Source organism: Branchiostoma floridae, chromosome 11 (genome assembly GCF_000003815.2).
Source record: "Branchiostoma floridae strain S238N-H82 chromosome 11, Bfl_VNyyK, whole genome shotgun sequence".
Lineage (NCBI taxonomy): Eukaryota > Metazoa > Chordata > Leptocardii > Amphioxiformes > Branchiostomatidae > Branchiostoma > Branchiostoma floridae.
The window spans coordinates 12,954,637-12,979,623 of NC_049989.1; the positions used below are offsets into that span (position 1 = coordinate 12,954,637).

At 41.6% G+C, this 24,987-nt stretch overlaps 4 protein-coding genes across 6 annotated transcripts in view; 2 read left to right on the top strand and 2 right to left on the bottom strand.

Annotated features, from left to right (window-relative positions):
• The window catches only part of LOC118426514 (coiled-coil domain-containing protein 157-like), a 1,184,186-nt gene that overhangs the window by 228,761 nt on the left and 930,438 nt on the right, over window positions 1-24,987 (bottom strand). The gene's annotated exons all lie outside the window — the stretch shown is intronic.
• Window positions 565-5,103, bottom strand: LOC118426536. The gene is made up of 2 exons (XM_035836021.1): window positions 3,896-5,103; window positions 565-2,343 (listed from the first exon to the last, which is right to left on the bottom strand). Exons 1-2 carry the CDS (start codon window positions 4,437-4,439, stop codon window positions 1,619-1,621), a joined length of 1,269 nt encoding a protein of 422 aa, XP_035691914.1. The 5' UTR covers window positions 4,440-5,103; the 3' UTR covers window positions 565-1,618.
• Window positions 8,280-24,987, top strand: part of LOC118426526 (F-box only protein 21-like) — a 21,276-nt gene continuing 4,568 nt past the window's right edge. Inside the window, exons 1-9 of one of the 2 annotated variants that reach the window (XM_035835993.1) lie at window positions 8,280-8,483; window positions 12,110-12,355; window positions 12,962-13,089; window positions 14,777-14,929; window positions 15,858-15,988; window positions 18,508-18,644; window positions 18,949-19,090; window positions 19,929-19,993; window positions 22,237-22,354. In XM_035835993.1, coding sequence (XP_035691886.1) covers window positions 8,317-8,483; window positions 12,110-12,355; window positions 12,962-13,089; window positions 14,777-14,929; window positions 15,858-15,988; window positions 18,508-18,644; window positions 18,949-19,090; window positions 19,929-19,993; window positions 22,237-22,354 — 1,287 coding nt within the window. In that variant the 5' untranslated portion in view covers window positions 8,280-8,316. The remainder of the gene's footprint in view (window positions 8,484-12,109; window positions 12,356-12,961; window positions 13,090-14,776; window positions 14,930-15,857; window positions 15,989-18,507; window positions 18,645-18,948; window positions 19,091-19,928; window positions 19,994-22,236; window positions 22,355-24,987) is intronic. The other variant, XM_035835992.1, reaches the window with a different exon arrangement.
• LOC118426546 (histidine protein methyltransferase 1 homolog) lies at window positions 8,670-10,133 on the top strand. The gene has a single exon (XM_035836036.1). The coding sequence runs from the start codon at window positions 8,912-8,914 to the stop codon at window positions 9,851-9,853; it is 942 nt and encodes a 313-aa protein (XP_035691929.1). The 5' UTR covers window positions 8,670-8,911; the 3' UTR covers window positions 9,854-10,133.

Sequence of the window (24,987 nt, forward strand, 5' to 3'; positions counted from 1 at the left end):
TGAATCTCCACGCCGATTGTACTGGTGGCATAGTACAGTGACATAAGCTGTAGAAGGACTTGAGCCGGCAGAGTAGTAAAATAGACCACCGCGGGCGCTCTATCGGCTTAAGTCCTTCCCCAGCTTATGTTACTGTTTTATGCCACCGGAGGAATCTGCTTGGAGATTAGACTTATATACTATTAGTATTAGTCTGTGTAACGCAAACTCCCTTGTCCAGGGCTGTAACTTTCACTTTATTTATTTTACCAGGAACGTACAACTCATCAGGTCAGACTAGACCACTAACTGGCCCCTCCCAGCAGGTACATGTACGTGCAAGCAATGTTGGGCGGGCCGTATGGCGATTCAATCAGGCTATGGATGACTGAAGTCACTTTCAACTTTAACCACTGGCCCATTTTGTTGGCTGATTTTAATCTCCAAGCAGATCCTACGGTGCCATAAGATAGTATCAAAGCTGGCCAAGGAGTGTAGCCGGCTAAGGGAGTCAAACTGGCACCGGAGGGAAGTTTGATACTATACATTACGCACCGTGGATCTGGTTCGAGATTAGGCTGATTTAAAGTAAAATGCAAAGTTACTCCTTACGTTCTTCTGGTTTTAAAGGAATGTTTGTTTCATTCTGTCGCATGGCTAAAATAAATTTAAAGGAAAGTTCAATTAATGCTATCTTCCCGCGAAAAAAAGCTAATTAGTACCATTTTCATTCACAGTTTTGGTGACTATGTATGCTAACTTCAGACACTTACAAAAAAAGGCAAGAAGACTTCAAGAGTTCGATGCATCTTAGATATTATGTATTCTTCGACTTGAGAACAATTCAAGCAGCAAAATTGCATTTGTGACACAACTTGAGCAACAAAATCATCAGAGTATTCGTAATGCACTCTGCCCGTCGGAAGTTATTACAATTGTACATGGACTTGTCCCTCTTTGAGTCATAGACAAATTCTTACAGCTTTCTTTGTGGTGGCAGTATACGCTTATGTACAAGCACTGTTTCATCTAGTAGACATTTCAGTCCACGAGTCAATACAATAAGAAAGAAAAGGGATGAGAAAAGTACTAAATCTATTAAATGGACAGGAGTCCACGTGTCAATAGTATAGAAAAAAAACGTTAGGGAACAACATACATACAACATGTATTAGATGTTGGCGGTCTAGAATATGCATTTGCATAATAATTGACTATATCTGTATGTTCCATTTACCTGGATACTTGTGCGCTTGCTTTAACAATTACTAGCTTTTCCTATACAGTACATTATATATTATCGCTGTGAAGAAGGGATGTGCACTTAACTACTTCTATATATATATTTGTAGGGTTTTGTCATTCCATCATGTAGTTAACGCTAGTTCACCTTTATCCGCGGGGTAACTTATATCCGTTGTTACTAAAACAAGGTTTGCAGCGATATCAAATCGACAGACGGAGGGTTCAAACTGTAATATTTTCAAAGCATTTTAATTTGAAACCACCATCCGTCGACGTCGTCCTTTAATACCCTGATACCATACAACGGATATAGGTCCCCGCGGAAAGAGGTGAACTAGCGTCACCAAGGTACAGCAGATTTGAATCTTTGTCGTGGCTCCATATAGCTAACTGGTCACCCTAACACATTTTGACTTAAAATGATGTCAAGGAATCCCTTCATTACTTCTGGCGACATGGTCGCTGGCTTTTCATCGCCAACCTTTCCTGCATACGCGATCAAAAGATACACAGGAGGAGGATTTAAGCATTGTCCATCGATACAGTTCTCGGTCTGTCCGCATTCGGTTGGTAGGCGGAGTTTCATGCTCGCTGGGTCGAACGCACGCCTCTGCCACCGTTGAACCATCTTCAGGATGTCCAGGGCCTGCCCGCAGTGACCATTTGTTGCCCGAGCGTCAAACTGGAAGGGAACCTTGCGATGTGGTCGGTACATCTCGACCTTGTACGTTGAGGTGTCATCTGCAGATGCGAAGCTTTGCTGGGCATCGTCGTTGGCTGTTTTTACTCTAGTGAAACAGGTAGGTTGCTCTTTTTGCGGGGCACGTTCCTCGACATCCTTGTGGATGGGTTGATTGTCTTCGTCGTTGAAGGCTTCGTTGCTGTTAGCTTCACCTGTAGGGTTGCTGGAGAACTTGGGGACGTCAAAGTCTTCGCTGTGGGCTGTCCAGTCGTCGTGGCTGCTCAGAATTATCTGCGCGTTGGAAGGTGTTTTGTTGGAAGTTAGCCAGGGGAGGTAGAGCTCGGCTTTCTGTAGCTCTGCTTGCCGTAGGGTTGGATCCATCGCGAACTCGCAGGTCATGTAACCGTCATTGTCATCAGAGGCCGGGTGGTAAATCTCTGTAAAACAGCAAAAGTTTTTATCAGAAACTAAAGTATTGCAATAGACTCATATGTCTGTCCATCGTGACATGATCTAAACAAAAACGTGGCATTATGACTCTTTATGACGTCATGATGACATCATACTCATTTGCATAGAAAGAAATTAAAGTCCATACATTAATTACAATTGTATTTTTGAAACACCACCAAAACTTCTTAGCCACCACTCGTGTGTTCCTTAAGCAATCACCTGGGTAGGCTACAATCCCCGATTGGAGAAGGGGCCCTGCCGGGCAGTTCACGGGCTTTTCTTTGCACTTTCGGACGTGACCCCTGCGTGATCTTGTGAAGTTTTTCTTTATTCAAGTTGTAACAAAACAATACAGTGTGGGCATTAGGCAGCGAGGCTGGTATCGTGGCCACAGACATATAAATATAGAATACAAAATGAACATGTATATACAAGTAATAGAATAAAATAGTGTTTACATTTTACATTAAAAGCAGGTAAAGCCACTTTTGCATGACTAGCTAAAGATTTTCTGGACAGAGGCACGGCTGGAAGTGAATCTTTTGGTAGATTCTGAAAGTGCTTCTGAAAGCTGTCTGTTGGTAGCAGCGTCATGGTCAGGTGAGCCCTGGAGCAGTAGTGAAACAGTAAGCCGTTGTCGTACAAGGCATTCAACGTTGGAGGTGAGTATGCTATACGCTGGTCGGAATACAGCGGGCAGTGTAGCAGGTAGTGTTGGACTGTTTCAGAAGAAGCCCCACAGACACGATGTTTGCTCTTGATGTTCATTTTGTACAAAGTACTGAAGTTTTGTGAAGTTTGGTGTACCAGGTTCTCCTGAAAAACAGGGCTTTTGCCCTGATTGTGCATACCTGGCTAAATAGAATAAATGAAATGAAATGGCCCCCCCGGGATACCATGCGGCTTCCGGGATACATTTGAGTACAGCCGGGCTCCTGGTTTCTTTTAAGTCGGATTTAACAAAAATTCAGTCTGGGACCCGGTTACAAATAGACGTCGTGACCTATCCGTGGGGTACAGCGAGGGGTGTCTCCTTCCCCGGTGTTCGGCAGTCCACAGGGGCAATTTTGTGACTTTGTTCGCACACAGACAGAAAAACCGGTCAGAAAAACTGGACCCCACTAAGTACTAAACACTTATCTCCAAGCAGATTCTACAGTGGCATAAGATGTATCAAAATCTGGCAAAGGAGTATAGCCGGCCTAGGAGTGTTCATTGCCCTCATTTTCCAGTTTTTGATACAACCTTGTGCCACCGCGTAGGACCTACTTGGAGAGCACTAAACTCTACTCACACGTGCACGTACGTACCTCGACGATATATCTGTGATGAACGGCTACACAGTTTTAACAGTGCACAGCTCAGCAACTGTAGTGGTGGCAGTAGCATGACTACCAGCAAGCTTGCTGAATGGTGATAACATTCATGTTGTTGTTACACATGTACACTGTAGATTGCCATTTCAATGTCTACCGGGGCCATGGAATACGCTAAGTGTACTATGTGTAAGCTATGGGTTAAACCAAAAACACTCACTTGAACCGCCACATGGCAGAACTCTGTAGGTCATCTTGTCGTTCTCCGAAGCTGTGGTGTCGTTCCAGACCTTGTAAGCGCAGTTATACAAGGGTCCCCGGCCGGTGTCGTTCAGATGACTGGCCTCTTCGTCTACGTGCTGGATGCCATCGCCGAGCTCCTTCTTGAGCAGTTGTTCGCTCGCCTCCGCCAACGGATCCGCCGCAGATGAGTCTCCAAGGGGTTGCCTGCTCTCGAAGCTGCTCCGCGGCACTTTGGCGGCCTGATGCTCCAGACTGCCGTCTTTTCTAACCTTCGTGAAGATGTCGTACCGAGCGTCGTCCATGTTCAGAGTGTGCCGGAGTTGGTAGACGTCTGGATCGGAAGCGTCGGCCGCCTCGATGAGGTCTACAGCTCTTGGGCGGGAGTCTCGAGCTTCAGCGCCGCCGGACCTCTCTAGTACTTGTGTCTCGTTGACGGGGCTAGCGAGGAAGCCTAGCGGTACAGCCTCGACGCTCAGAAGACAAGCGGCAAGGAAAGGAATGATGCTTGACGTCCCCTTCATGTTGTCTCACAATTTTCAGCAGGGCAGACTAAAGTAGAGGGACTCCCCTAAAGTGTCCCTTTTATCCGTTTGAAATACCATATTTTATTATCATGAGACCGTGTGCAAATGGTGCCGTGTGCATGAGAGAAATACCCGCCAATTTTCGTGACCTTCTATACCCTCCTTTGTCGTGTATCACAATGGTGGCTGTCTTGTTACAGCTGCAGAAAAAGTTGTAAGCGCTGCAGTCTGAAAAAGCTGACTACTAGATGTTCAGCTTTCTACACATGTGAAATAACATTGGATAGTTTATTGAACACGCATTGTCGACGTCAATGAAACTTATACACAACCTCTGGCTGACACTAAGAATACAAATAAAAGGACCGATTTGAATTTCCTGAAAATGAATGTACGTAGCGTTTACTGATTCTGACGTTCGTAGCGGATAATGTCTCGACATAGCCATCTGGCCATAACGTTAACAGAAAGTGTTGTTAGACAAAAAAAATGAAATATAGGGCCACGTCAATTAGATTTTGTGGATGACATTCCCGATTTTGAAAATGAGATTTTTTCCCTCCGGAGACTGTGAATATGACACGAACGTACTGGGAAAATAGAAAAAATATGTACGTAAAGCTAAGGGCACATCCCGCCGTACGTGCAAATACGTGCTGTCTAATCTCTAATGTCTAATCTGTCTAATTCCGTACGAACTCGTAGGGAATCCGATCGCGACGTGCCAGTACGGGCGACATGCCTGCCCTGTACACCCTGAACGGTTTCAGAAGTTAGTGGCGGACGTGCCCCCCCCCCCCCCCCCAATAATAACGTACGGACAAATTGCACGTACGGCGGGTTGTTCCCTTAGCCTTAGCCTTAATTGTGCTTGTAGAAGTGATGCTAGTGGGAAACCTGTAGCCATGACAGTACTTGTAGAAATGAAATTTCATGTAAAGGTGGTACCAATTTGGTAGCCTTTGCTGTAGTCGTAATTGGTAATAATATAAAAGTCTACAAAGTACAAGCTATATATATACCACATTTATGACATTTATGGTGTCTACTTTGGAAATCTAGATATCGTGTTGTTTTATCCATCTTATCTTTTTTGCCCTCTTGCGTCTAGTTTTAGGGTCTACGGAAGATGCCATTCATAAAATTTACTGAGGCCTAAAATGAAAAGACATGAATTGATACATGAATTATTGGAAGTTTCAATTCTTCATTCCGGCTGGTTCTGCTTGATTCCTGCTTATACTGTTTTAATGCGAAGGCCCTATTAAGATGGGCTAATCGTATAGATCGAAGTACAGTCAAACCTGCCCAAGACGACCATCCGGGCGACCGGGTAAAACGGTCGATTTGGTCAGGTGGTCGGTTAGAAGCGGTATCGACTCACAACATTCCCGGCGCCCGATGCATACTTTGAATGGTTTCCGTTGCATGTGTTTAATGGCAAATAGCAACCACACGCACGTGCATCCGCCGCCATCTTTATTTTGAACATAACATCGTAAACTGGCCGAATTCGGCACAAAATTGCGCTAGTATTCATTGAAAATCGATGACACCTCAAGATTTGAAAACGCCGCGGTCGTTATGGGCAGAGATTTGGTCCCAATTTTCCGCGATCGCGGTCGCCAGGTGGTCGTTGTGAAGAGGTCGCTTAATGCTTACGTCAGTGGGGAAAATTTTCGGGACCGAGAAAAAGCGGTCGTAATGGCCAGGTGGTCGTTAATAAGAGGTGGTCGCTCTGGCAGGTTTGACTGTAAATGGCAGGCATTGACTGAATGAGAAGAAAATTGCTTTTCCTGATGCGAAACGTAGGATAACACTTTGAGCAATGGTTACCCTGAAGCTAAACATTAAAAAGTAATGACCGGGTAGAGACTAAACAAAAGATCATGTTCATCCCGATTTGCTAGAAACGACGCACGCAGACAAGGAGCAAACGTGCGAAATGTGCCGATATTGTACTCAATGGTTGCCAATGTAGATAAATATAATCTGTCTCAGACACAGTGGATAAGTGTAGTCATCATCAAAACACGATGCTACAGACAAGAGCAAATGCGTCATCAATTTATTCCATTGTGTCTGGACACCACATGTATTCTTTGAAAACAGATGCAATGCCCGAGTGGGTAGAGTGTTCGCCTTGCATTCAGTAGGTCGTGAGTGAGTTCGATCTCCGGCCGAGTCATACCAAAGACTTTAAAAATGGTACATGCTGCTTTCTCTGCTTAGCACTCAGCATTCGGGAAAGAGTATGGAAGTTTAACACACACCACTACTAGCCCCCTGGTGTAGTGATTGCACAAAGTTGTGTGGCCCAGGGCTATTGAAACGGCCGGAGATGGGCGCCGCCCTATATGCCATCAGGCGTGGGAAGGAACTTTGACTTGACCACATGTCTTCAAGTCATTGTTCTCTGCTTCTTTAAATTTTTTCCAATTTTAACGCTAGTCCTTAAGTGGTGTGGCTATAATATTCAACATAGATATCAATCATCATCAAAGCATTGTGTGGCATCCTGTCGGTGTAACTGTTAGAGTTTTTAATCTAATGGCCCAGAACCTAGAAGTCCTAGGTTCGAATCCCATGACATGCCACCGATGTTGTGCCCATGGAAATGACATTTTACACGAATTGTCTCACATCACTCAAATAAAAATGAGTACGGTTACGGCCATCCGTCGGAGGGGGCGTATACGTAGGTCATTTTTGTTTGAGGTATACCACACCTAATACCTCGAGCACGTAAAAGACCCATCGCACTTATCGAAAAGTGTTGCGGTTATTTTTCCAGTGTTGGTGGGTCAAATAAATCTGTCCATATATGCGGCTTATACTTTTTAGTACAAATCTGGTGTTTTGCACCATGAGGTGGTTTAATGAATATGTAATACAATCGAATACTAACGTTATATATAAGGTTACCCCGGGAAGGGCATTGACCGGGCACGTTCACAATGTAAAAAATTTGATCTGTTTTGATATTTCATTCGGATATACATTTAACAGGTTTAGCACACTAGGATTGGGGGCAAGCAGACATAAAGGCCACGAATGTCGGGGCCTAGGCAATATGCAGTCGATATGTAGTCTCGATTGGAAATCAGTTACTACGTTAACTGAAGGGACTACCCTAAAGATCAGTCAATAAATAAATAAATAAATAAATAAATGCAGTCGATATGCAATATGCAGTCGATTCCACTCAACGATTGTGCGAGGAAAAAAATTGATAGTCTTATTTTTTTCTGTAATCAACTAACTGTTAGTATTTATACATGTTGCTTCTTCTAGTTCGGCGTTGGACTGGTTTAAAAACAGTCATTGGAACAATTTTGTCAAAAGTGATGAGTCGGATCTCTGAGTCGGGTCTCATTCCTTCTTTCAGCAAAGGGTGAGAATGCATGGTAGGCTATACACTAGGTATACAAAATGGACATAACAAAATACACTTTTCAACTTCATCATTGCCGATGTCTTGCTAATTATATTTGAGTATTTTACTCGAATACGCGACGGTCTGATCGCTAAATGCAGTCTTTTCCAGCTACATATATACATAATGTAGTGTGCAAGTCTTGAAAAGTGGTTTACCACTCACCGATCGAGCCACAGGCACACCAACTGTCATTCTTTAGTAATGTGCTAGGTGGCACTTCAGCACCAAGGACAGAAACGTTCCAAGTACCAAAAACCCTTGTAATCAGTATGCATTGAACTCCATGCTCTCAAATACTCAATCGTTTTTGGATTAACATGATTTGAGATGCAAAGCAAACCATTTGCTTCCATTGATTCAACTTTTACTCCAACATGAAGCTTGCATCTCCCCCTCAAAATCCAGCTAATGGAACAGTCCACATAAACATACAATATGGCGGCCGGTGCGACGATAAATTCCCTCGCCGATGAAACCGTCGAACAGGTTCTTCGCTCGGCCGTCTTGGACTTCCAAGACGTCTTAAACTTCGGTTACACGTGCAGTAGGTTCAACGCTGTCGCAAGAACTGGTGAGATTTGGAGGCTCAAGTTGTTTAAAAGGTAGGGCAATGTTTGCATTTTGTCTACGTAAACGTCAAAATATATCCACGACCCTGCAACCTACTTTTGGCCGCCAGACCAAATTCATCAAGATACCATATGTATAATTTTTGCATTATTCACTGTAATAGTATGTAGACATTCATAATTATGTTACATGCAGCAAATTATTGATAAATTATGAACGTTAACGTGTGATCTTCGCGCGTTCCTTCTTTGTTGGCATTAAAACAACACAGATGGACTTAATGCAATATTTTAGGATTGAAGATTCAAATATATCACATGTCATGTACTATATATACATATGATCGACGCGATCGTATCTTTAAAATGTTTTTGAAGTCGGAAGACCAAATAGGTCAAAGGTCAACCCACAACCACTTCCGGTATGTGCAGGGTTCAGTACCGGAAGTCAGGGCCTGCACATGGTGCTTGAGTTTCGGGTGGAACTTCAAGGTTTTTCAAAGGATCATAAGATTCTTGGAAGAACCAGAATGTCCTTCACGTTTGGTTTTGAGATAAAAGAAGAAGATGTGGAGAAAGGTGATAGTAGTAGTAGCTGTCAAAGCATACCTGAACTTACTACTACTAGTGGTGGTGCTCTAAAAGAGTGCCCCCCTCCCCCCTTACCTGCAAGGGAAATCACCGTATCCTTTTCTGAAGTGCCACAACCGACAGCCACCAGTGGGTTAACACTAGAGGGAGGAGAAGTGTTATCCTACATAACCTGTCCTGAAAGCAAGTGCTTAGAAGGAAGTACTTCGGAGTCAGACCTCATCCCCAATGTGTACGAAGGCGGCATGAAGATCTGGGAGTGTTCTGTGGACCTTGTGCAGTACCTCAGGGAGATCGCGTACCCGTGGACCGGAAAAAACGTGCTTGAGCTCGGCTGCGGTGCAGGCCTACCCGGGATTCTCGCACTCACAAAGGGAGCGGGAAAGATCCACTTCCAAGACTACAACGAGGAAGTTCTGCAAACCGTGACCATTCCGAACGTCTCGCTCAATACGGGAACAGGTGTCTACGCCGCCAGATGTAAATTTTTTGCAGGGGACTGGAGCGGAGTTCAGAAACTTTTGACGGAGGAATTCAAGTCTACCAGCGACAAATATGACGTCATCCTTACATCCGAGACAATCTACAACACGGCGTCCTATCAGAAGTTGCATGACTTGATGAAGAGCGTACTCGCTCCGAATGGAACAGTGTACCTGGCCGCAAAGACGCACTACTTTGGCGTGGGAGGGGGGACAAGGTTATTCGAGGAATTCCTCCGAAAGGAAGACGTCTTCTCAAGTGAAGTGTGCAAGGTTTACTCAGAAGGAGTCAACCGAGAGATTCTCAAGATTGAGATGAAGAAGTCTTGACAGACTGACCAGCACTTGATAATGAGCAAATAAGTGACTGTCAGTGCTTCAACAGTTAAATCTTGTAACTAGAGTACTTCTGTATAGTGTGGGTAAAAATCTTTAAAAGTAACTGTTAGGTACTGATTGACTGAGGGCTCAAAATACTTTTTTCTGCATACCTGCACTGCACATCGAAAATTACCTGCACCCGACAAATTTTACCTGCACCACTCTGAATTTAGAAAGTATGGAACGTACTAAAATTGTTGAGGAACCATTGTTATTATTTCTTTTATACTTAATAGGGTGGTAACTAGGGCTGGGTACCGGTACAGCGTACCAGTACAAAACCGTTTTTTCTTATTGGACCAGTCCAGAAAAACCGGACCTGAAAAAATTAGGTGGACCGGATGTTGGACCGATTGGTAAATTAACAGATTATTTTATCAGTTATTCACACGTTTTGGTACTTGCTGGTAGAAGAAAATAACAAGAGTGAAGAGGAGTTCCTACCATGGTTTACAGCCAATCGTACAGGTGCAGTTAGCGTTGTAGGATTTTAAAACGCCAGTGTAAGTCTAATACTCCGCTGAACAGATTTCTTTGTAGTGAAAAAGACCATTGGTATGAATGAGTCATACTGAATCAGGTCCAGGTTCAGGACCTGAACCTGATCCTTTGGACCTGAACCGGACCTGGACCTGAATTTTCTGTACCGGTACCCAGCCCTCGTGGTAACAGTCAATGCAGCTATTATAACAATCCACATACACTTACATCATAACATCATAGGACGTTTATGTATAAAACGCAGTACTTGGACCAGTGCAGGTTAGGTGCAGGTAGACACCAGAAATACCTGCACAGCTCCAATTTTACCTGCACTAACCTGCATATGCAGGTGGTATTTCGAGCCCTGCTACTAATAGTAGAATTTCAGTAGATTTTCAGTAGAGCAACTTCTACTGTCTGTCACACTAAACCACTACTGCATATTTAAGCAACCGCATTACTTTGATTTTCAATAGGGACAAATCTTGCTTGAACTGATAATAACAAAATTACATGGCATGTATCATATACATACTGGTCAGCTCCACCAGTGTAATATGTGGTATTGTTATGAAAACAAAGATGAAAGTTTATTGTTATGAAAACAAAAATGACTCCGGCCTTGCAAAATGTTTTGTACCTTTCAGTATACTAAAATCTAATGGTAATGTTATGGCAATATCAATATAAATACAAAACTTTTCAAAATGGAAATACTTTGTGGAAGCAGTTTTGAGTCAGAACAGGCTCAATATAATGATGTAAAGCTGTACAATGTTCCTAACAAATGATCAATATTATTTTTCAATCTTTTTTTTTTTGCAAAAGATGATTTTATTAAAAGATGAGATAGATTCTTTTCAAACTGTCTATAGTCATCAATTCTCATATTTCTTCTGTCACAGTGTGTGCACTGAAGTCTGAAGCAAAGATCTAGTAGAACTCTACAAACGCCACCCTGGACATATTTAAGTTTGGTGTGTTTGTGTGTGTCAGTCCTGAGTGAAAGATTGTCAGTGCAGTTGGGCATAGCCAACCCCTGTGCTGTGATTTTGACCCCTGTGCTGTGCTTTAAACACTGTAGGTGGCTTTTCTGTAGAAAATGTTGACTTTATAGTTCATTGCATAATTTGGCCCTCAAGATGCAGAAAATAGTGTTTCTGAGGGTTCTATTATGACTTTAATAAAAAAATTTTAGGTGGAGGTACCATACGGAAAGTAGTTGTCTTTGGCGTTTATTATATACTATCTACAGTCGCTTCTAGCTCTGACATTCATTACACACTATATACAGTCGCTTCTCTGCTGTTCTGTCTGGGAACGCGGACCATCTTAACGTCTAGAATCGTCCAAATCTTGGACGCAGGCGCTGATTGGTCCCTATAGCTACGCATGAGCGAATTATGGAATGGGTCCAAGCGATCGTTCGAACAGCCGTTACGTCCACTTGTGGGAGGCCTGTTATCATCGAATGAGCACTCTAGAACCCATTCCTTACTTTGGTTATTAACTAACTGTCACTGACGTTAGCACCAAATGGTTTCAATCTACAGGTCTCCAGACGGACAGCAGAAGTGAACACAGGAGTGAACTACTATCCGAATGGTACCCAGGCTATTACCATGTCGCTTTGCAGAGCTAAGAGTAAGATGCTCCCTACCCTGTAGGAAAAATCCTGGTGAGAACCCTGTTACATGTCCCAAAATTTTGTTTCTTACAAAGATGGCCCTCGCTGAAAATGCGGTACAGCCCGAAGAAGCAGTACAACTGGCCAATGGAGTTCGAGAACCGGTTCAAGTGCGGACGGCTGGTGCGAGAGCTCCTGGTCACGTTCTCGCCGCAGTTCTACCACAAGGACGAGGTTCCGTCCGAGGCATTCCGACCGTTCTCCGAGCTGGCGGGACGGAATGAGTGCATGATGCGCAGCGTGCTCAATGAACTGATGGTTCTTCTACACGATAAACAACGGTATGGCACTACAGTAGAAGTCAGTTAATTGCACAATGGATTAAAGTACACTTCTGTTAACTGCACGGAGTCCCAAAATCCCAAACTGGTGCGGTCCAACTTGATAACTTCGCATTATTGCACCAGCCGGATAATTGTATGAAATTCACTGGTAAATAGGCCAAGCAATTATATGAACCAAGCGGCTTCTACTGTATTACCTTTTGTTTAGGCTACACCAATTCAATTTGTTGGTTCTTTGATTTTTCTGAAAAAAAAAACAAGCAACAGGGAAAATTTTTTTTAAAGAATTTTCAAAAGGTTGAGGTTAAGATATAGGCTAATACAAAACATGAACTTGTCTGCTTGAAAAAACAAACACTACTTGACTGTAAAGAAGTTTTTGATATAGGCGTATTTATTATTTAATGAAAATTTTTACTGCAATGGTAAATTTGTATTGACCCTATAAAGGTAGTCAATTAACTGTACTGAAAAATTGTCAAATGGCTTCATAGAAATTACATGGTGAAAATTTGCTTAATGAAAGGTGTGGTGAATTCTTGTTTTTTTTTAGGAGCAGGCGATTCCGAATCAATTAATTAACCTTTAACTTTTACCATTTAGGAAACACTCAGACCTGACCCTGAAATACTACGGAGAGAAGGTCTTGAGGTACATGCAGCACCAGCACCTGAAGGGGGAGTGGCAGCAGGTGCTGGAACAGCCTGCAGAGCAGCAGAGCTTGTTGGAAGGTTAGTCAGCAAGATGATTCTGATTGGTCAACTTTGGAATGTGATCAATTAGTCAGGTGTGCCATTAGCCCTCAGTGCTCACCCATACTTGTTCTGAACGTGTGTCTCTGCCTGGGGGGCTGGCTTGTGCATGTGTGTTCTTCTTGCTTACATTGCAGACATGGCATCCCTGATTATGGTTTCACCTGTACCTGTAGAAATTGCTTAGTAATACACTGTTTCCACTTCTTCGTACCCTGGGAAAACCAGACTTCTAAGAGGCTGTGTGTAAAGGGTTACCATCAGGCTTTTAGCAAGGATTTTATTATAGGGAGTCCAAATTTCTCTGAGTCGCGGTAAGTCAGACTACTGTAGGGGGTCCAGGGCTTCTACCTTCCATGGTGCAGAGTTTTTGATGATCTAAAGCTAAAATAGTGCATTGTAAGGTATCCTAAGAGGCAAAAATACTGTTACAGATGTCACAGTACGTAGAAGACTGTGACCACAGATGACCTGGTAGTATCCCTGGTCAATCAGAATTTCATGCTTGTAAGAGGATTATCTCCCCAGTGTATGGGCATCCAGTGCCTCAAATTTCTTGTTATTTTAAGGAAAGTGCGTCCAGATGACGCCTTGACCGTGCCTGGCTAAAAGCCTGGTTTCCGTTCCCCACCACCCACGCACCCGCAACTACATGTAATATACACCAGCCCCACTATCCAGCTGGCCCCATTAAATGCTGGCCCCCAACTATCGCTTGCCTTTTAAGGCTGAATCGTGGGGCTGGTGTAAACTGAAGGGGGGCATGTGTGGCGAGGGGTCGGTAGCAAACCTTTCCCGTGCTGGCTCAAATCAGTCTGGTGTCCCAGGGTTCTTCTTTGGGGACCGCATGACATATCCCATCACATCCTGCCTTCATGTCAACCTCCCAACATGCATACATACACTGAGTCATACTCTTATCAAGCTGTAGCATTAAAAAAGTTCTGCTTCCAGTGCGATCATCATGTCCCTATCACTTCATCCAGTCTATGATTCAATAAAGTTCTTTAGCGTAAGGTTTGGACGACCTCGTTTCCTTTTTGCTTCTGGGGACCAAACGAGAAATTTACCGGCTGGTTGCCATGTCGAGTTACATGGTCGGCAAGGCTTATAACCGGCGGCGGCTGACTTCAGTTGAGATAGGTGGAAGAGTCCCATACAGTTCTTTGTTATGTGTTCCCACCAAGGTTTGTTGTATACAACAGGTACTGTAGCATCCTATGGCCACACCAATTTCATTTGTTGCTTCTTGGATTTCCCGACCCATTTTTTTTTTTACGATTTGGAAAAAAAAATATAGGTTTTGCTATTGCAGACCTGTAAAGAAAACCATTCCAGGGGCACATACTGCGGATAAACCAATCAGAGAGCTTCTTTGTAGGCACATGATCAGAACAGTCACTGTGGTATAATCAAAGGAAGAGATTCATTGGGTAAAGCATGCCATGAAAAGCTGAAAACTTGACTAGTAACCTTGTTTTTTTGTGTTATATAAGTTCACCCCAGACTTTTTGCAAATCTTTTTTTTTTCGACCCGACTGCCCCAATTTTTTTCTGAAAAAATCCGAGAAGCAACAAATTAAATTGGTTTGGCCTACGTACTATTTAAATTAGAAAAAAAATTGCATGGCATGAGCCTGTGTTTTTCTTTTTTGATCCAACACAGGAGCGGTACTTTTTGCACAGTGGAACAACCCCTCTGAAGACATGACAGTACAGGCTGTGGTACAGGAGATAGACAAGATAGTGGACAGGGTGCGAGCAGACATCTCTACCAGGAACCCCGACCATGCTGCTATCAGGGACAACAGGAACCAGGGTACTATTTGTTTTTTGTTGTTTCTCTTATTTCCCGACCCTATTTTTTCCAATTTGAAAAAAGAAGACAAAAAAACTTTTCAAACTGATGGCCACTTTTTGCAGTCAATCGTACAGAGGCAGTATAAGCCTTGTAGGATTTTAAAACGCCAGTGGGAGTCGAATACTCCACAAAACAGATTTCTTTGTAGCGAAATGAAACATTAATGTTTTGAGTCAATCAGGTCCAGGTTCATGTCCGGACCTGGACCTGATCCTCTGGACCTGAACCAGACCTGGACCTAAATTTTCTGTACCGGTACCCACCTCTAGCGGGAAGGTAAAAATGGGGAGTGAATTTATACCACAGGATAACTATTTTAACAAAAAAAAAATATGCAGCTCAACATTACTACAGTAATGCTACTCAAATTTTTCTTGAATGTGTAACATTGTTTCTACTTATCATATCACTGAAAATTACCAGTGAGTATGCCATTTATGAAGACGTTATACTTCTCTCAGTTTCACATGCCTTTCTTGATTTGCCAGGTAACACTAATTAATGAAGGAATTGCATGACCTTTATTGCACATTTTTGCCACACCGGACTGAGTACAGGTCACAACAAGACATGATAAAAAGATACAGTTCACAGATACAAAATAAGACTATTGCTGGATAAATTCAACTTCTCCTCGCTTTTCTGTTATAGTGTAGATAAAAGAGCAGATATGCTTTATATGATCGATGGTTTGTCTAGTTGCATCAGGAATATGAATTTTTTACATAACTTAGGTGTATGAAGTAAGGAAATTGGTTTTGTAGAACCTTATACAATTCATTTCTCTCTACGGCATACAATCTGCACTCTACTACAAAATGGCGTTCGTCCTCTATTCTATCGAATTGATTAAAAGCTTCTTGTTTTCCTTTTTTCTGTACTGCAGCGCCCCCTGTGCTCTCTAGAAATGAGTGCAGGCAGGTGCTGGAGGGGATCAACCATGTTCTCTACAACCAGATGAACTTCAGAGGCAACATTGAGGAATACTACGATGCCAAGAACTCCTTTCTACCTTATGTAAGACAACACAACATAATTATGTGCTTTTTTTCTTGCAAATCAATGCAAGACAAATGTATGTAGAGAAGAAAAATATGAAATATTGTCTATAGTATAGTACATTGTATATCTAGAATATAAAGGGGTGTATTCTGTATTGACAGAAGGTACAATAAAGGCTGGAGGATGATCCAAATTGGGGAAGGAATGGGACTGAGGGTGATTCGGGAAACAATGTGATATATTGTATTAAGTTATGCTCTACCCAACCAAGCAAACACACGTTTCAATGTGAACTGTGCAAGAATTTATAAAAATTAAGGTGTCTTCAAACAAAAAATTGTAACAACAGCAATTTCAATGTCTGAATCTGGTATTCAAGCACTTTGAAAGCAATGCACTCAAAGAGCATTCATATTATTACCTGCATGTATGCAGGTATGGTTTTCACGGGCGTGGGAAAATTTGGAAGCTGGGGATTTAGGGCGCTGTATCTCGAGAACGGATGGTGCGAGCACGACGATTTTTGGTATGCGGGTTGGGGGTGGTGGCTTGACACTCAGGTTTGATTTTGGGCCTCCTGGCGCTTGAACTTGACATTGCAGGTGGCATTTTTGGTGTTTTTGGGGCACTTTTGGCGCTGTGTGTCTGGAACGATACGCGCGATTGTGACGATTTTTGGTGCATGGGTGGGGGGTTGTTGCCTGTTGCCTAGGATTGACTTTGGGCCTAGTCGCGTTTGAACTTGACCCGGCAGGTCGAATTTTGTATCCAGGAGGGGTATTTCCGGAGTTATATCTTCTGAACGGTTGGTGCTGGCGCGATGATATTTGGCACATGTGTTGGCGGTGGCTGAATAATTCTCAATTTTGATTTTGGCGCCCTTGGTGCTTGAACTTGACATTTTAGGTTACTTTTTGTGCGGGCACGGGGTGTGCGCTGTATCTCCGGAACGCAAGGTGCCATTGTGTTGCTATTTGGTACGTGAATTGTTGGTGGTGTCCTGGTCGTCAGGTTTGATTTTGGGCCTCCTATTGCTTGAACTTGATACTGTATAGGTTGACCCTGTTTTTGTGTGGTTGGGGCATCCTCCCAATATCTGCTTGGTTGTAAAAACAGGTGACGCTTGGGTTTGGGTTGATTGATAGGTCTTTAAGTTTCCGTGGAGAACCGTCATCTGGCCCGGGCCACCTTCAATGTATCAGGTTACTTTGCATCAACATTGTCTCATGCCAGATGATGTACCAGTATCTGTTGGTGTATTGGCTAGGTACAATTTGAGTTTGCTTCTTAGTCCAAGTTTGTGGTGTTTTGAGAGCTGTGTAGTACTGAATTTAAAGTTCTGGTACAAGTTCCTTTACCCTGTGTGGCAATCAACTTTCTAAAGTGGAGGAGAAATGTATAGAGCTTGAGTGTAAGAGAAAGGTATGTGTATGATTTTTCCTGTGTTTCTTGTTGTTTCTTTGGGGATGCCATTTCCGTATTGTATGCAGGTAATTTGTAGTTTGGGGCTAGTCATATTCGCTTGATTTTTGGGCCTGCTTAATCTATAGTACGAGCAGGGTTAAGTGGTAGAGGCTTTGTTCTGTTTTAACTTTAGTATCGTTTGTTGCATTTTTTTACTACAAAAATATGATGAAATTGTTTTCCCCCTCTAAGCAACTGCTCATTGATTTTGGGGGATGTTTGCTGGGTGTTCACTCTGACTACAACAGCTTTCTGAACTTTTTGCCAGCAGCTTGCTATCTATGAATGGGATTGACAAGGACATTTTGAATAGTAAATTCTGCTGTTAAATTTGGCTTAGGTACTTCAAGAGATTTAGGTTTTAGTTGGACGGATTGAATAAAAATATCATACCACCCTGGGGACTAACTGTTGCTGCCACTATTCATATTGTCTATGGAATTACTGTAAAAATATTATTGGTCAAATTATGCAAATAACCTTCAAGTGTCAAGTGATATAACACTCCAGAAATAAATCTTTAATGAATATCATTGCCACACTAAGGAGATTTAGCAGCTACATTAGGTCAGTACATTGAAATAGGAAGATATCAGTACTGAATATATCATATGTGACAGAATAACTACATGGGCCATCTGAGACCAAAAAAAAAAAAAGGTAGGAAAAGTCGTCTCAACAACTTCAAGGTTCTGTGGTTGGTTACATGCTTAAGAAGTCCAAAATAAGTAATGTTCATCCATGCCCAAACTTACACATTCCGAAAATGGAATTTCAGACTTTTGCATGGTGCACAACCAGCACGGTAAAAATCTCACTTTTCCAACCACGCAACCATGGACGAAAAGGAAAAAAAACCAATAGATCTACAGACACCCAATACATTTCATGCAGGCCTGAGGTCTACGAACTCTTGTTCTATTTTGCGATAGTGTCAGTGATAATCCAGAATATCACCTGGTCCGGAACACTGGTCTCAAATCTTATCATGAACAACATATTACAGTACGCAATTTAATTTATAGGTCTCTGATAAGTGTATAATCTTCCCACTTTTCTTCTGCATTCAGGTGTTGGAGAGAAAGGCGGGTATACCCATCACCATGGCGATCCTGTACGCAGAGATCGCCAAGTGTCTGGGCGTTTACTTGGAACCCGTCAACTTCCCTAACCACTTCCTGTTGAGATGGCACGATCAACCTGACGGGTAGGCAAACTCTCTGCAAGGTTCGAACTTGTCTGCAGTTCAAGCACAACCTGCTTGGTGTCACTGCTGTATCACTTAGGAAAGTTACATGGCTGAGATCAGATGATCAGACTTAGGACTGGCTGACCTGGGTACCATCCTCTGTACATGTAGTTAAATGTCTGCAAATCAAAAAACGCGACTCCACTCACAGTCTCCAAAATACAATGCAGTGCCACCATTATTTTTCCTACACTTTGATTTCATGTGTCACAAAACATTTTAAAGTAATGAAGAAAAATGTGCCTCTTTCTCTTTTCTTTAGGGACTCCCCAGATGACTACATGTACATTGATGCGTTTGGTAAGGGCAGGTTCCTGAACAGAAGGGAGTGTGCCAACCTCATCGACATTCACGGGGTCAACTGGATGCCGGACTCCTGCTATGAGGCTGTGTCATCAAAAACTGTAAGTTAAGCACAGTTTTATGTACATCATATAACGCTAGTTCACCTTAATCTGTGGGATAAGATTCCTTGTAACAGTTAAAAAGTCCGGATGATAATTTTTCTTATCACATGGGGTTCTAAATTGTATCACACAAATTTAATGAATGGCGTGTGGTCGAAAATAAGAAACTTTTACCAGATTCGGAACGTGGGATAACCTAGATTCCTTGTAACAGTTAAAAACTCCGGATGATAATTTTTCTTATCACGTGGGGTTCTAAATTGTATCACACAAATTTAATGAATGGCATGTGGTCGAAAATAAGAAACTTTTACCAGATTCGGAACGTGGGATAACCTAGATTCCTTGTAACAGTTAAAAACTCCGGATGATAATCTTTCTTATCACGTGGGGTTCTAAATTGTATCACACAAATGTAATGAATGGCGTGTGGTCGAAAATAAGAAACTTTTACCAGATTCGGAACGTGGGATAACCTAGATTCCTTGTAACAGTTAAAAACTCCCGGATGATAAATCTTTCTTATCACGTGGGGTTCTAAATTGTATCACACAAATTTAATGAATGGCGTGTGGTCGAAAATAAGAAACTTTTACCAGATTCGGAACGTGGGATAACCTAGATTCCTTGTAACAGTTAAAAACTCCGGATGATAATCTTTCTTATCACATGGGGTTCTAAATTGTATCACACAAATGTAATGAATGGCGTGTGGTCGAAAATAAGAAACTTTTGCCAGATTCGGATGTTGAAATTGCTGTAAGTTGTTACTATGTTCTTGGTATGTCACCAACTGCACTTCTTGGGGGCTTACTCTTCTGGCAAATGTTAACAGGTATTTACCAGGATGGTCAACAACCTCCTCAGTATTGGGAGAAGACAGGCTCAAATGGGAGACAGGTAAGGGTTTTTCCAGTATGCTACCTATTAAGCTAAGGGCGCAACCCGCCGTACCTGCAATTTGTCCGTACCTTTTTTTTTGAGGCCACGTATTTCTGAAAACATTCAGGCTGTACAGGGCAGGCGCGTGGCCCGTACTGGCACGTACAGGGGATGGATCCGCAGTCAGATGTTTTGCCTGGATGCAGGGGTTTAGCCAGCGTCCGTTTTTCCGTCAATTGACGGAAATTTGCTGCGTCTGACGGAAAAATTTTAAAACCAATCCGTCAACCTTGACGGACAAAAATCCTTGGTGGAAGCTACAGGCGGCTTGGGGACGCCGTCCACGGCCGTAAAAGCCACACACTGTTTGTTTTGCTATTGTTATGATTGTTGACAATGTGTGTCGGCGCCCTTTCGCATACGATAATCTCATTAAAACCCGTTTTTCAAGGTCTCAGTTCAGTCCTTCTAATCAATTTTCGCGGTTTTCGCGACAATTGTAATTGGCTGACGGAAAAAAAAATCGAGCTGGCTAAAGCCCTGCCTGGATGTAAAGTTGTACGGCGTGTCTGCGTGCTCCAAAATCCATCAGATTCCCTACGAGTTCGTAGGGAGCCGATACTTCCTGTAAATGCAGAAATGTTCGCGGTGGATTAATGTTCGCGGTTTTCGCGGTGACCACTTCACCGTGAATTTAAAACCACCGCAAAAATTTTTCTATTATGATATTAGATTGCAGTCTATGGTGATACCACGAACTTAAATCCAGCGCGAAAAGTTCTTTTTCCCGCTACCGCGAAATTAAATCCCCGCGAACTTAAATACATTTACAGTTACTGTACTACTTACGGATCCCAAAAGATTGCCCACGTTTTGGCACATACAAAAGGTTGTCCCCTTAGCTTTAGGAACAGAGAAGGTTTTGTAAAAAAAAAAGTACTGTACTTATTCAATCAATCAATCAATAGCTTTAACTAGAAAATGCTATCAATGTCAGCCTTAGCTGCCTTCAGTGTCATTTATGATCTAAAAGAAAAGTTTGTGCTTTTGTGTGTAACAGTAATGCTATGTACAATATTGAATTAACTCCATGTACATGTATTACTAACTAGTACAAAGCAGCGATTGTACAGAATTTACAGAAGAAAGGAAGATTGCAGGACATATGTCAGTCAGTATAGAACTTGTGATCTTAGTAAACCAAAAGCAAGTATACACACTCTGCTCTGACCCAACTTTGGCCATCTTGTGAAAATTGTCCTTATTATTTACTTATTTCTGCTATACTTTCCTGGATGTGTAACGTTAGTTCACCTTTATCCGCCTTTAACCTATATCCGTTGTGTTGCTAAACAGGGTATCCAGGGATATCAAGTCGATGAACGGTAGTTTCAAATTGCACTATTTTCAAGATATTGCAGTTTGAAACCACCATCTGTCGACTTGATATCCCTAAATGCATTGTTCCCTTATAAAACGGATAAGGGTTATCCTACGGATAAAGGTGAACTAGCGTTAATGCATCATTGTGCATATGATTTAATCATGGTTTTAAGTGAGTGTATACTGAATTGTGGCAGGTGGCCATCGGCAAACAAGCCGATTGAATTGAACTATGGACTTAACAATTTACTAAGTTGCAACATTAAGTTCTATGTAATTTTGTATCTATGAGTATGTCGGCATTGTAATCGTAATCTTCTGTCGTTAAGTTCTTTTGCGTAGTTTGTCATAGTCTGGATAGACTGACTGACAGAGAAAAAAAAGAAATACTGAATTGTAATATACGTCGTACAAATAAATCATTCTGATGCTGATTCTGATACTACATGACATTTAGCCTGGTTACCAAACCCCAGCCCGATCTCAAGTATCTATCGTGCGGGGGTCTGGCCGGATGGGACAGGAACTCTTCTCAATTTTGCCCCTTATAGTGGGCAAAAAACTCCACCAATAGAACAGCAGCAGGAGGTAATTACAGCCCTGCCATGATTGGTTAAACACCCCCAACTGTACTTTTTGAATCCATAACAGTGACCACTAAGTACCTGATTCGCTACTGTGATAGCCTGCTGACCAACTGTGGTGTGTTGTAGCTGGCTACCTGTGGTGAGAGTGGTCATCAATCCTAGGTTCTCCTCCCTGTGATCAACGTCCTTCGAGAACCTTTCTACAGCCATCCTGCCAGACCCCAACACGAAATATATATTTTGAGGTTGGGGTATGGTATCCAGGCTACATGACATTGTACTTCTTGACAGTTCTTTGGTGTGCCTGAGGAGTAACCTTGACCTTGCCCTCCTGCTGAACCCCGGTGACATTGAGAACGCCCTTCTCCAGGCCAGGGTCTACCTCCACCTCAACATCAACCTTTCTGAGGTAAAAACTTTCAGAAGAGGCTTGTTAACTTTTTTTCTGTCATACCTGGGCCGCGATAACGTTTGATACAGGTGTTCTGAACCATGTGATAAAAAGCTGTATCACACAGGCTTCGAGGTTGTGTCACACAGGCTTCAATCGAATAATTAGAACGTACCCTGCCCACACCGAGTGCGGCGCAGTACAAAATTGGAATACCTAATTCGAACATTGGAATTGTACACATTTTGTTCGAAGGCACCAAATTTGTTCAACTTCTGGCACATCTCGCATCAAAACATAGGTTTTCTCAGGTGGGTATGACATAAATAAAATACAACACGGTGTATTCCGCATCACCCTTGGTCCCAGCTCTTCTGCGGGTCGGGCTGATACCTCGGGTGATACGGAATACACCATGTTGTGTTCTATATTTACGTCATACTCAGCGTTTTGGAGCTCAAGTCCATGTTGTTGATATTTGTTAAATCTGTCATTTTATGCTACATTTTCATGTCATTTACAATAATTACAGTTTTATGTCATTTACAATGTACGTTTGTGAAGGTTAGACATCCAGGATATGATAAATAGATGAAGGTTCAAACTCTTCTTCTGGATAATATCAAAATTTTATTCAGACGTTTCGGAAGACATCCATCTTCCTTCCTCCTTTACTTGCTTGAATGTATTATAGAACCTTGTCAGTTACCTTTTAATATTTAGAACTTTGTTTAGAACATCTCAATAGTTACCTGTGTTGTTTATTTTAGAACACCTTAGCCGTTACTTTTTTTGTTTATTTAGAACATAGAATTATTCTTAAAGTTTGTTCCATGAAATTGTTTGTCTTCATTTTCTTGTCACTGAGGAAGGAAGATGGATGTCTTCCGAAACGTCTGAATAAAATTTTGATATTATCCAGAAGAAGAGTTTGAACCTTCATCTATTCATTTACAATGTAGTTCAGATTTTTTGGATGGACAGGATGAATTTTTTTTCCCGTTCCAATAAGCAAATTCCATCCCAGTACAGAAAGATCAGTCCTGGAGACAGTCCTGCTTCAAGTAGATGTCATTTTCTTTAAAAGTCTTAGAAGTATGATTTTTTAAAATCATACTTCTAAGACTTTTAAAGAAAATGACTTAAAAGTATCTGTCCAAGATACCAGCAGTCCCATGCAGCTGCACAGTGCACTTGTATATATGTGGGGAATTTTTTCTTGTTCTAATACTAGTAATTTGTTTTACCTACATGTAAACTCTAGCTATGTTTTTTAGTGTTACTGAAGTATAGAATTTAGTCACATTCTCCACTAGAGGAGATCATGTGGCAATATAAATTTCTTATGCAGGCCTGGGCAAGATCCAAACAAATCATGAATTAGCACTACCATTAATTCTGCTCTCCTAAAAGTCTGCATAGGAGGCTACATTTAACCATCCTCTTCCTTTGTTACCTGCAAAGAATGTTTGTTTTGTTTTGCTTATTTTTTGAAAAATTGAACACAATTTTTTTAACAAATTATATCGACTATTATATTGTGCATGTCTGTCCATAAGAACCGAACACCTGTCTTGTTTGTGATATATAGTCTAAGACCAATGGTCCCTTATTCGTGATAAAAAATCGTATTGTTAGCAATTAAGGTAGTATATCAGGGTGGCTGAGCAAAATTTCAAAATGATATTTTCCAAAAAATAACTATCAATGTTATTTTCTATGTAGTTCTATTTTCATAATCTAACATACTTTCCCATAAAATGTACCTTTTTGTCTGTCAAAATTCAAGGTCAAAGTAGCTGTCTCAAATTACGCAAAAATTTCAAACTCATCATAACTTTTCAAACTTGATATCATTGGATAGGTCTTAGTAAAACAAATAGAATGGTTTTTATCTCAACAAAATCGGACATACCGTTAGAGAGTTATGGCCATTCAAAGGCCTGAAAGTTATGCATAATTTCTCTTGATCAGCTAATTAAATATGCAAGATTACAATATCTCCGTACTCATACAAGATACAAGAAAAAAACTTGGTGTACAGGGGTTTTATAATATGTTGATTTGAAATATTGTCCTGAAATTTATACATCTAGTTCAGAAATGATGAATAATCCTGAATAATTGAGTTCCAGGGGTAATAAAATCAGAGTCCACTAATTAAATATGCAAAATCACCATATTTTCCCTATCCTTGAAGATACAAGAGAAAAAAATTAGTATACAGGGGTTTTGGCACATGCCGAATTCAAATTTGACCTCAAAAACATCAATTTGGTCTTTTTACGAGCTGTAAAAGTGGATTACGTCACTACTACCACAACAACTTGATTTTTATGGCTTAATTTTTGAAAAAATGTTCATTGAAAATGGGTAAAATAAGTTTTATTATAAAATTTACCCTGTAAGGAAAAACTTCGTGCGCTCCCGACGCAAAACGATGCTATTTAGTGCTCCCAAATGCTATTAGCATAATGGGTAATAAAAATTTCAGGAAAAAAATTTATAAAAAATCAGCATGACAAGATATGATAAAATCCACGCGCAGATCTATTCAAATCACTATTATGCACATTTCTGAAAAGTTTCAATAATAACAGACAAATTACAAGCCCAAAATTTAAGCTTTTTAGGCTTTTTTTTACTTAAAA